The sequence below is a fragment of the Littorina saxatilis genome, linkage group LG11 (genome assembly GCF_037325665.1).
Source record: "Littorina saxatilis isolate snail1 linkage group LG11, US_GU_Lsax_2.0, whole genome shotgun sequence".
In the NCBI taxonomy this organism is placed as follows: domain Eukaryota; kingdom Metazoa; phylum Mollusca; class Gastropoda; order Littorinimorpha; family Littorinidae; genus Littorina; species Littorina saxatilis.
In genome coordinates this window covers 38,997,491-39,010,258 of record NC_090255.1, presented here as the reverse complement: position 1 = coordinate 39,010,258, position 12,768 = coordinate 38,997,491, and the positions used below count along the sequence as shown (strand labels likewise).

The 12,768-nt window shown below is 45.8% G+C and overlaps 2 protein-coding genes across 2 annotated transcripts; both read right to left on the bottom strand.

Annotated features, from left to right (window-relative positions):
* Positions 1-304: 304 nt before the first annotated feature.
* Positions 305-832, bottom strand: LOC138979562 (G-protein coupled receptor GRL101-like). The gene has a single exon (XM_070352275.1). It carries the CDS (start codon positions 830-832, stop codon positions 305-307), a length of 528 nt encoding a protein of 175 aa, XP_070208376.1.
* A 16-nt stretch (positions 833-848) lies between these two features.
* Positions 849-7,647, bottom strand: LOC138979561 (uncharacterized). The gene is made up of 2 exons (XM_070352274.1): positions 5,458-7,647; positions 849-1,210 (listed from the first exon to the last, which is right to left on the bottom strand). The coding sequence occupies exons 1-2, from the start codon at positions 7,157-7,159 to the stop codon at positions 849-851; spliced, it is 2,064 nt and encodes a 687-aa protein (XP_070208375.1). The 5' UTR covers positions 7,160-7,647.
* Between the last annotated feature and the right edge of the window lie 5,121 nt (positions 7,648-12,768).

The following is a 12,768-nucleotide window of genomic DNA, read 5'->3' as shown; positions in this document are numbered from 1 at the left end:
TTACACACAACCCCCGACTTCCAGGCCGTCTCGAAAAAGGGAGTATTGACCCTGGTAAGCAATGTCCGCTCCTCCTACCATAGCCAGGAAATTCCCCATCAAGAAGTCCGCCGCTCCAAGGCTGCTGACAAAGACTTAAAACCGCTCGACATGGACGCCCTTTTGTACGAAAGAAACGAAACAGGAGACATCCTGCGTTTCCAAACAAGCAAGGCTGCAAAACATCCACAGGAATGCCCGGAAAACGTCCGAGCGAAGAAGATCCTCGCAGGAGGAGATTCGTCTCGAGGCGCATGGCAGGAATCTATTTCAAAGTTGGCTGGGAGGTGTCGCTGCAGCACAGCTTATAGTTGTCAGAGTACACGGCCTCTAGCCGTAAGAGTCCCGTGAAAAGGTTCACTGGGAAGCGTTCCACGGGGTTTCCCTGCAAGTCAACAAGACCTAACTTACGGGTATGGACGAAACCGTCCTCAGTGATGACCTCAATTTTGCTGTTTGATGCGTTGAGGGTCCGCAGCTCTGGAAAGCCTGAAAAAGCCAGACTGCCGAACGACGTGAGGAATGTGCTGGAAAGATCGAGGACTCGAAGAGTTTGCTGCTGGGTGTAGTTGTTCCCTGCTGTGACAGAAAGCAAAGGGTTTCCAGCCAGACAGAGAACGGCTAGGTTGGTGAGATTTAGGAAGGCATCCATACGGAGAGTCGTAAGCTGGTTGTCACTCAGGTCCAACATTCTCAGGTTGCGCAGGTCCATTACCTGCAGCTCCACTATCCCACACGACGCTAGCCTGAGCCATATCAGATACACGTTGGAGCTGACGTCATTCATCGTCATGCCGGACCCCAAAGCGTCAAGGTAGCGCAGCTGAGGGAAGGAGGGGCGGGAAAAGGGCGGGGACAGACGAAGGCGTGGCCATGACAGCTGCAGCGGGAGGGACACAGGGCCTGACACAGCCACTCGTCATCACGCTGCGGACACTGGGGCCAGCCGTCACACAGGTGGTCAGGGTGCCACACACGCTGGACGAGCGGCAGCGGTAGAAGCCTGGACACGTCACGTTGTCGCAATGGGCCTCGTCCGCCTTGTCAATGCAGTCGTACACCCCGTTGCAACGTACGAACACAGGCAGGCAGTTGCCGTCCGAGCATCTGAGGTGTGTCTCGGGGCAAAGGTCTGACGGGCTGAGAAGAGTCTGACTGAAGTTGCCTTGACCTGACAGAGACCAGGCTGAGGTGCACGAAGCAGACATGGGTACCACCCAAATGGCTGTCATGGTACGCAGCCGCGAGGTCTGATTGGTTGAGATTGAGATTTGTTGCGATTTCAACCAATCCGACCCCGCGGTTTGTTCCCCATCAATTGGGTGGCAACCACTTCCGTTTCGTGCACCTCAGTCCAGAACCAAGGGAGACCAAGGTGCGAGTAACAACAGCAAATGACAGAGGGGTGGGGGAGGGGGGTGTAAGGCCACAAAAAAATAGTCTGTTTACGGTATCCCGACCGACCCTATTTTTTCGCGCGACCCTAGACTTTTTTTTTAGCATTTGGGAAAAAGAAAATTAAAAAAAAATAAAAAAAGTCTTTGTTTTTTTGCAAAATAACTTAAAAATATATTTTTGGGGAAAAAAAAAATCCCGACCTACCGACCCTATTTTTTGTGTGCCTATGTTACCGTAAACAGACTTTTTTTTTTTTTTTTTTTTTGGGGGGGGGCCTAAGAGCTCTATAATGGTGAAGATAACGGTGAGCGCTGTGCGTCACAAGTCACCTTGGCCGAGGTGCACGAGAAAGTAACAAACCGGATGGGTGTCAGCCGTGGTGTTCGATTGGTTGTAATTGAGATGTGTTGTGATCTCAACGAATCAGACCCCGCGGTTTGTTCTCGCCCGTTTGGGTTTCACCCACTTTCACTTCGTGCATCTCCGCCCTGGTACCTATGACAACAGAGGGCAAAGGTCGCTTTTTACATCTAGTTCACTTTTGACTTTATGTTTTCGGGCAGACCGAAATTTCTGCAGTAATTGATTTGTTATACTTTCTATAAAGTTTAAAAAAAAATATATATATCTGTTCTCACCGATACAAGAACAGCTCAAGACAGTACGAAGTTTTGCTTATGTAAGCTTCATCAGGAACAAACAAACAAACACAAAAGGCAACAAAAACTGAGCAGACGCAACACGGAACGAACAAGGTTTGAAAAGAATATGGAGGGGAACATATAAACAGTCACTTTGTTGTTTAGATTTATACTTTCTATATTTACTGATTTAACCATGATCAAACACGAAAAACACACAACATTATCTGCCTTTACCGCTACAGCAAAATAACAACATACAAATAAGTTTACTCAATTATATTCCAAATCCAACTAATTGCTGCGAAATGTTGGCAGAATCAAATGTTTTGGACGAAACAATTACGCATATGAAAAAAACAAGAAGGGCAAAGCCATACGACTCACATGCTTGACCTTGACCTTTACAGCAATGACATCATACACTAAGAACTGCTTTACACATTTTTCCTACCAACAAGGTCAAGGTCATCCAAGGTCATGCAACACAAAGCTGTTAATTCAAGACATAGGAAGTACAATGGTGCTTATTGGCTCTTTCTACCATGAGATATGGTTACTTTTAGTGGTTCACTACCTTATTTTGGTCACATTTCATAAGGGTCAAAGTGACCTTGACCTTGATCATATGTGACCAAATGTGTCTCATGATGAAAGCATAACATGTGCCCCACATAATTTTTAAGTTTGAAACAGTTATCTTCCATAGTTCAGGGTCAAGGTCACTTCAAAATATGTATACAATCCAACTTTGAAGAGCTCCTGTGACCTTGACCTTGAAGCAAGGTAAACCAAACTGGTATCAAAAGATGGGGCTTACTTTGCCCTATATATCATATATAGGTGAGGTATTGAATCTCAAAAACTTCAGAGAAAATGTGAAAAATGTGAAAAATAGCCGTTTTTTAGGCAACATTTATGGCCCCTGCGACCTTGACCTTGAAGCAAGGTCAAGATGCTATGTATGTTTTTTTGGGGCCTTGTCATCATACACCATCTTGCCAAATTTGGTACTGATAGACTGAATAGTGTCCAAGAAATATCCAACGTTAAAGTTTTCCGGACGGACGGACGGACGGACGACTCGGGTGAGTACATAGACTCACTTTTGCTTCGCATGTGAGTCAAAAATGAAAAAAAAATCCCTGCGCTTAGAACTGTACCCACGGAATTTGTTTATTTGTTGCTTAACGTCCAGCCGACTACGCAGAGCCATATCAGGACGAGGAAGGGGGGGATGAAGGGGGCCACTTGTCAAGCGATTCCTGTTTACAAATGCACTAACCCATTACTTGTGTCCCAGCAGGCTTTAGTAAAACTAAATTAATACCTACTGGAAGATTACCAGTTTCCAGTATGTTAAAATAGGCTTAACCTATCTACTGCTGGACTTACATCAGAACACTAACAGATTAAACTATACATGAATCGCGAGACAAGCGGCAAGAGAAGAGATTTTTGGAAAAAATACAGGTGAATGAGCAAGAAGGCAGAAAAAAGAAAAGAATTCATGAAGAAAAAGAGAGCATGACAGGAAAGAGGAACCAAAAATCTACCTAACAGCAAACTAGAAAGCTCCTGCGTTTCCAAAAACAGGAGGGGCCTTTAATTTCATAACCGCAGTGCCCCACTGCGGGAACCCACGGAATACGCGCGATATAAGCCTCATATTGATTGATTGATTGATATGAATCACTCGTCTACATACGTGCAGATTTAACCAAACTGTGGGATGAAACGTTTTTGTTTTAAATAACAACTGACAGAAGATGGAATAAAGAGCGTTAGGTTACGCACCTCACCTTAGCTGATATTAACCATATCGATGTCTTTCGTGGTCATGAAAAAGCCCGCTGAAGCTCGCGTTTTTCACGATCCACAATCTTCGACCATGTTTTATATCTACTGAGACTCAGCGTACAACCTTTACATATCCCTACACTTAACAGAAAATAGGAATGTGTTCACTGTGGTAGCAAACATGCAGACTCTACACCAGATTCTTGAGCACAAAATCAAATGCTTTCGATATGTAGCATTTACATTATTGTGGCATTTCTAGAACTTACAATTCCCCAACACTCATGAACAAAAATCACAAGAATACATGTTAAAAGGAACATTTATAAAGGTACTTTAAAGGCACAGTAAGCCTCCCGTAAACCATCACAGATACGGTCAGGCTTTTACACACAGTACAAACACCCTTTCATTTAAACACTCACCGATTGAGAACATCCTAGGTGCCCTCCGTAAAGAGCGAACAATTTTCAAAGAATTTATTTTTGCGTGGTTTATCTTACCCCTGAGCCATCGTGAACCCGTGTGATCCAGTTTCCCTTTTTCACAATGTAGTCGTCAGTTAGTCATTTGAATGCGACTCGATGTGAGCTTATCTACAATAGCACGTTTTTGTGCACGAAACAAACGGATATATAAAACATCAGAAGTTGTGAAAGAAACAATTGAAAGTCAGCAGAGACTTTCTTCTGAGATTTGTTAAAATCTCTTAGCAGAGCGAAAGAGAGAGAAGAAAGTATCTCTTCACAGACAGCCTATTTGGAGCATCAGACCCTCCTTAAGGGGGACCGAGATTTACAAAGCAAAGTCCCTTTGTGGGGGACGTAACACAATGAAATCTAGTCCTGAGGAGGACCATTGTTTTAGTACCTAGTCCAGACACGTGTTTCGACACTATTGTGTCAGTCTCATCAGTGGTCAGGTGGTACAGATGGCGTGAGCTATTAACCCATAGTATCCAACTAAGAAGCAAACCACTTTCTGAATGGTAGCTTCTGTTGGCATGGGAGACTACCCTCATCTGACAACCCCAAGGGGATATCTGTGAAGGGAAACACTTTGATTTAAGGCCAAAGTGTAGAATTACTATTTATTAAGAAAGAATTTAGAAATTTAGACAAGTTTTAACCAAGACATTAGGTTAAAACAAAGGAAATTTGAAAAAGCCTAAAGGGAGGTATATATATTTATACAATACTAATAACTACATTATTATTACAAAAGTCCAAACTAAAAACGAGGAAAATAAGGAACGAGAGAGAGAAATTGAAGTTTTACGCCCTCACGACAAATCCATTAGGGGCAAGTTCCCGGGTGTTACCTCAACTTCAGATTAGATACCAAGTTATATGCGTGTTTAGATGTAACCAGCCACTTATGGCAGAATGGCCGAGGTCTTTTACCTGCCACTGTGGTGACACGGGGGTGGGACATGAATACCGTCTCTGAGTCTGCACATAAAGTTAACCCGTGTCAATCCAGGCCTGGATTCGAGCCCGTGACCCTAGGATCACAAGTCCAGCGCTCTACCCCCTGAGCTACCCGGGTCCCCCGGCCCCCATAAGGAACGAATTCTTACCATCAAAAGATATAAGAGTGGGTGGCAGCATTCTGACGATTGTCCTCGTCAGCAGGTGAGCGTGGTCGCACAGCTCGTCTGATCCGTCCCAGCAGTCCCGTCTGACGTCACAGTAAGCGGTCTCGGCAACGCACTGACCATTGCGGCACGTGAAGCCCACACACTGCTCGCTGTGCACACACCACGCCTCGTCTGACGCGTCGTCACAGTCCTCCCTGAAGTCACACACCAGAGAGTACGGCACGGTACTTCGTCCGTCCTCACACACAAACATGGCCACCCTTACGTCACCAGCTGTGAAAGATGCGTCACTGTTACTGCCCGAAATATTGTATCTTGCGTCATCTTCAGCTAGATCCGCGTTATTCTTCCTGGGCACGGACGCGCCACTGACGTGAGGGATGGAGATAGAACAATCCGAGTAAAGCTGACGGGTTCCGCAGTGGCTCTGTGGATCGCAGGACAGAAAACTGTGTGTCATGTGACCACCGTTTTCGCATCGCACGAGCGACTGGTTCGTGGTTTTTCGGGTCAAATTCCTCAGCTCAGAAAAGTCCACAGCCCGTCTTGGCTCTGCCGATGAATTACGCCTTTCGAATTGACACGCGTAGGCAGTGGCGTACCTGATCTTGCAGTCAGCGTAGCAAAGGTGGCGGTTACAGCCGGGGCTGTGGTACAGACACACTCTACCCTGCACTGTTCGGTAGAAGAGGTGAGTGAGGTTGACGGAATACGACACTGTGTTGTCCGCCCAGAAGTAGGCATGGCGGTAGTAGTCCGCGACGTTCAGGTCATAGCCGTGAATCCCGACCCAGACAAAGTTGCCGACAGAACGACTGACGTTGCCAACGACTTGGTAAAATTTGTTCCACTCTGCCAGCGTCTTCATCATAGCAAGGTCGCCGCCCAGTTGCCGGCAGCTTTCCTGGCCGTCATACCACGTCAATACTGTCCCGCGTGTCCTCTCTCTGGGGAACATTTGGTAATCCTTGTGCAGCTCACGCTCAAACTCGGGACAGTGCCGCGCGTCTTGAGAGCCCAGGCATTCGACGAGAGAGTTACAGTCCAGGTGCTGACGAAACGAAGCGTAGTCTGGAGAGGAACAATTGAACAGTCCGTCCCCATTGCGTTGTGGATAATTGGACACAGGGTGAAAAGAGAACAGCATTTGGAAGCCTTCTGACTGGCGATATTCCCTTTCTGAGACCAACTCAACAAAGATGGAGGTGTTGACGATCTGTGCAGGGATGACTTTGAGTGCTGTGCCTGACGTGGTCCACAGTCTCGCCAGCTCTCCGTCCTCCGTCACAGCGTATAAGTTGAGGTGCTGATTCTCTTTGAAGGAGAATACGGGAACACTGACCATCGCCACGTGGTTTTTAGGGAGGGTCAGGTGATACGAAGCGTTCTTCCCGCATGCGTCAGGATGGTCTTGGCAGCTGTTGTCAACGTACCCAGAAACTGCTGATGTCCATTCAATATGTAACATCACTTCCGGTAAAGACCGTGTCGTTTTCGGGTGCTCATTTTCCGAGGGCGTAACTCGAGAGTGATTTGTTAGCACACACGTGAAGAAAAATAAAAAAATAACCGGAAGTATTTTCCTCGTGGCTGTCAGTGCAATCACATGGTGTTGATAAATGATGTTCAGAAAAAAAACTACAATGTTAAATCTATATCTATCTTGCCTCAGTTTGTCCATGGGAAAAGCAAGGAAAAACAAGAAATTCCTCCGAGGTAGAAAAAACACCCCCGTTGGTCAAAGGGAAATAACCATTCTCACTGCCACCAACTGAGAAGGTTATTTCCCTTTGACCATTAATATGTCCCTCTATAAGTCCTTGTAGAATCTTAATCCAGCAATAACTCCCTAACCGTGTGTTTTACTGGTCCCAATTTTTGTAAGGACCGTCTCAGGAATGTATAGAACCTGTTCACCAAGTTTGGTGACGATCGGTCCGTTCATTCTTGAGATCTATATGCGAACACAAACACACAAACAAACAAACAAACAAACAAACAAACACATCGACCGAAACCTATACACACCCCTATACCGGGGGTGTAACAAGGAAAAGTTAAGTCTTCCACAACCCATAAAATTCCGACTGGGCGATTTCCGGAATTCTTCTACTGGCAAGCGAACATAAACAAAACGACTCCCCCCCCCCCTCCACACACGCACACACAACCAACGCGCCTAAAACGCGAAGCATAGTTCGATTTAAGTAAGGCTAAAGCACAAACTGCCCACCTACCTGAACCAAAGTTCCCCATTCTTTTTTTTTTCTTTTTTTTTTTTTTTAAGTTCCCCATTCTATTTAGTTAGCTAGTTATTTCAATAGTTTCCTTGGTCTAGATAAAGATTAAAGATTCAAATGATAAATATTGTATTATTTTTCCAGTTGTGTATTTAGCTACTTATTCAGTCGGTTATTTATTTTGTTATTTTGGTATGATACAAAAGTCTAAAAATATTCTACATAAATAAAAAGCAAATACGCATACAAAACCGCTCCACTCCAACCATATTCCGCGTAAACTAAGGCAACAACCCCCAACAAAATCTTTACTTCCATCCCCATTTTGAAATACCGCAACAACAGACTTCCAGGATTATAACACGATCATATGTGTTCTTTGTTTGCATATCATTATCTGTCCAGTGTTTTGCCCCCCCCCTCCCCCCCCCCCCCACACACATAGCATATTAACTCTACCTGTCCGAAGATAGGCCAATTGGTCCAAAGAGGACGTTTAAACTAATTAGTCAGTAAACAAAAAAACGTCACAGACGCCACTTTGACGCACAGTGGTGCATGTGATGAAAAGACTTACCCTGGGTTAGCAGAAAGTGACCCATCATTGCAGGATGGATTTCATACCAGCTGTAGTCTCTACTGCAGGATATAAGCTTGTATGTGCCCAGCAAGAAGTGGATATATAGAGGTTACAACACGAGTGTTTTTTTTATATGGCTTGTATTTCAGTCAAGACCCAGCGGGAATATCAAAGGGACTCACGAGCCTATGGCTTGTATTTCAGTCAAGACCCAGCGGATGAATATCAAGGGACTCACGAGCCTCTGGGGAGTGAGTCCCTTTGATATTCCCGCTGGGTCTTGGCTGAAATACAAGCCATATAAAAAATCACGAGATCATGAAGATCTAAAAGACAAAGTGTGACGGAAACATCAAGCTTTAGTTGTCTGTTCAGATTGAGGCACCTCTGCACATACGTTCATACCTAATATATATATATATATAATATATAAATTCTAAAGGCACGTCTGTTAATCTATGTCGACAAGTCGGTGCATAATTGTGGCTTGGTTGTCCCCGTCAGTTGAAAGCCTCTTACACGGATTTGACTGAATACCTAGTGGTTACACACGGATCTCCTGAGATCGTGGACACCTTCATCGTTGTGTCGATATTGCTATCATGTGATCGTCACATGATACATATTAATAGACTGTGAACTACGTCACTATTATGTGTGTGAATGTACGCGCGAGACATGCGCAGTGTTGTACGATGTTACCGCCAAGATGGCCTAGAAGCCAAACAATAAAGTGAAGCCATTATCTCTTCAACTGTTACTGCAGTGTCCGTTTCTGTACATGGAACCCGGAGCGAATGCGTCCATAAACATTCAACTAACACAGACACAAAACGATACATGGTGTCAGAATCATCATGGCAGAAGACGGAGTAGCAGCGCAGCCGAGGTCGGTAACCGTCAAAGTTCCGTTACCTCAGAGACTTGAGCTTTCAGCACAAGGTTTGGAGGCGACTTGGCGCAAGTTCAAGCTGTCGTGGGAGACATACGAACTAGCATCGCGTCTTGATTCTCAGGATGAGAAGTATCGAGCCGCAGTATTCAAGACTTGTCTCAGTGATGGTGCAAGGGACGTGTTCGAAGGTTTGCCTTTCGAGGCTGCAGACGACAAGGACAAAATTACGAAGATAATTCCCTTGTTCGAAGCCTACTGTGTGGGGGAGACATCAGAAGTCTACGAGACTTACAAGTTTCACCAGCGAAAGCAAGAGAAGGGGGAAACGATCGACACGTACATCGGAGCACTCCGACAACTAGCTAGCTCCTGTAACTTCAAGACATTCGAAGAAAGGATGCTACGCGATCAAGTCGTTATTGGACTGTCAGATGACACGGTTCGGGAAAAACTCTTGCAAGAGTCAGGTCTAACTTTGAAAAAGTGCATTGAGATCTGCAGAGTGAGTGAGGCAGCAGCCCAGCAGGCCAAGAGTATGGCTGGTGATGAAGCCCTACATCGTGTCGGTGTGCATGTGAGAAAAAAGACAAACAGTCAGAAGGACAAGGGTGCTACCCCGAAGTCGAAGCATGATCGTCATGATGGTAGAGGTATGGGCGAAAGAGACAGTGGTGTGAAAGCGTGTGTGTATTGTGGCAAATCGCACAAGAAAGGCAAGGAACACTGTTTCGCATATGGCAAGACTTGCAATCGTTGCAAAAAGAAGAACCATTTTGCTCGTCAGTGCAAACAAAGCTCAGATAGGCAAGTGCATGAAATGTCTGATGAAGAGAGTGATGATGATGATGGTCATTTTGTTCTGACGATGAGTGAAAATGATGATGAACATGTTTTGTCTGTTGATGATGTTGATAAATCTGTGCATGCAAAAATGCTTGTTGGACATGACAGAGTGACGACATCGTTGCAACTTGACAGTGGAGCCACTATCAACAGTTTGTCCGTAGAGACGTACAAGACTGTGACGGGAGACGTAGCGTTGACAAAGCTGACCAAAAGCAACAAACGCTTGTTGATGTATGACAAAAGACCAGTAACTCCTCTAGGTGAGCGTATTCTGCCTGTGGTCAATCCAAAGAACGGCAAAAGCTACAAAGTGCGCTTTGTGGTAGTGAACGCCAAAGTGAAGGATATCTTGGGCTGTAGAGCAAGCCAACACATGCAGTTGATCACGGTCAATGTCGAGAACATTTCAGCCATAGGCACAGGGGATAAGCATGTTCTCACAGGGTTTGATGACGTATTCAAAGGGGAGGTTGGGGCTCTGGACGGAAAGCTAACGTTTGAAACAGACCCATCGGTTCCTCCAGTGAAGCTTCCATGTCGTCAGTGGCCCATAGCTGTCAAAGAGAAGGTCAAAGCAGAAATTGATCGTCTGCTTGAGTTAGGGGTCCTCGTTCCGGTGAACACACCAACTGATTGGATTAGCAGCGTAGTTGTGACGTTGAAGCCCAATGGTCAGGCTAGGTTGTGCATAGATCCAAAACCCTTGAACAAGGCATTGAAAAGAAATGATTACCCCATGAAGAGCATTGATGACGCGTTAGAGTCGATGGTAGGCGCAAAGATTTTCTCGCATTTCGACATGCGCAATGGCTTCTGGCACGTTGTCCTGGACGACGAAAGCAGTCTCTTGACAACGTTTGAAACCCCTTTCGGAAAATTTCGCTGGACTAGAATGCCGTTCGGTGCGTCGGTATGTCCAGAGGAATTTCAGCGCCGTGTCGATGATGCGCTGAACGGACTGCCGGGCGTGTTCGCAGTCCATGATGATGTCATTGTGTGGGGGTCGGGAGACACAGAGAAAGAAGCAGCAAAAGACCATGACCAGAACGTTCGGTTGTTCTTGCAGAGATGTCGCGAGAAGAACATCAAACTGAACAAAGAGAAGGTCGAGTACAGGAAAACTGAGGTCTCGTATCTGGGTCACGTGATCTCAAAGGACGGGTTGAAGTGTGACATGAAGAAAGTCGATGCAATCAAGTCGTTTCCGCAGCCAGAAGACAAAGCGGCGGTTCAGAGACTTCTGGGGATGGTAGGGTATCTCCAGAAGTTTGCACCACGTCTGTCGGAGGTCGCAGCGCCTCTGCGTGAGCTGGTGAAAAAAGACGTGCATTTCCGCTGGGATGAGAACCTGCACGGGAAAGCGTTTGATGAGATCAAGCGCATGTTGACTGAACCACCGGTTTTGCGATTTTTTGACCCTGGTGCGAAAACTACTCTTCAGTGTGATGCGTCTGAGTTCGGTCTGGGGGCGTGTTTGTTGTCAGATGGACAACCGGTACAGTTCGCGTCGCGAGCGCTGACCCAAACTGAACGCAACTATGCGCAAATAGAGAAGGAAATGCTTGCGATTCTCTTCGGGCTGGAACGTTTCGAGCGCTATGTGTATGGTAGACATGTTGAGGTGGAGTCGGATCACAAGCCGTTGATTCCCATTCACAACAAAACCTTGTTGGCAGCGCCAAAACGTCTGCAACGCATGTTGCTGAGAACGCAAAAGTTTGACTACACTGTGGTGTACAAGAAAGGTACAGAGATGTATCTCGCTGACACGCTCAGCAGAGCTGTGGTCAGGTCACACAAAGCAGGGAAAATGAAGAGCGAACAGATTTTCCAGACAGAAATAGAGCAGGAAATCGAGAGCATTGACATGGCCGCGCATGTGTCCGTGTCTGAAGGGCGACTCGAAGAGTTGAAAGAGGCAACAAAACGTGATAAAGATTTGTGTCGGCTGATGCAAATAACACAAGAAGGTTGGCCTGAGTCGAGACAAAGCTTACCGCTAGGTCTTCAACCTTACTTTCCATTCAGAGAGGAAGTATCGACTCAGAACGGTCTTTGTTTCAAGGCAGAAAGGATCATTGTACCAACAGAAATGAGGGAGAAAGTCCTACACTTGCTCCATCAGGCTCATACTGGGATTCAGGGTTGCATGAGAAGGGCAAGAGAACTGGTCTATTGGCCAGGAATGAACGCAGACATAGAAAAGTTGGTGAGCAAATGTGCAACTTGTCAGACACACCAAAGCAACCAACAGAAAGAGCCCATGATTTCCCACCCAATACCTGAAAGGCCCTGGGAAACGCTAGGTTGTGATCTATTTGACTTTCAAGAGAAGTCGTACCTGGTAGTGGTAGACTACTACTCTGATTTCTTTGAAGTCGATCGCCTTGAGAACAAAACAGCAGAAGAAGTCATCTACAAGACAAAAGCCCATTTAGCCAGACATGGAATCCCTGATAAGATCATCTCTGATAACGGTCCGCCGTATAGCTCAGACAAATACAGAGATTTCGCTGAGGCTTGGGGATTCGAACACATAACCAGTTCGCCATATTATCCGCAATCCAACGGAAAGGCAGAAAATGCGGTCAAACAAGCAAAAACTCTGATCATGAAAGCTGTAGAAAGCAAAACAGATCCGTACTTGGCTCTACTAGAGTTAAGGAACATACCATCGGAGGTGATGAAAACCTCTCCAGTGCAAAGACTGTTCAGCAGAAGAACCAAAA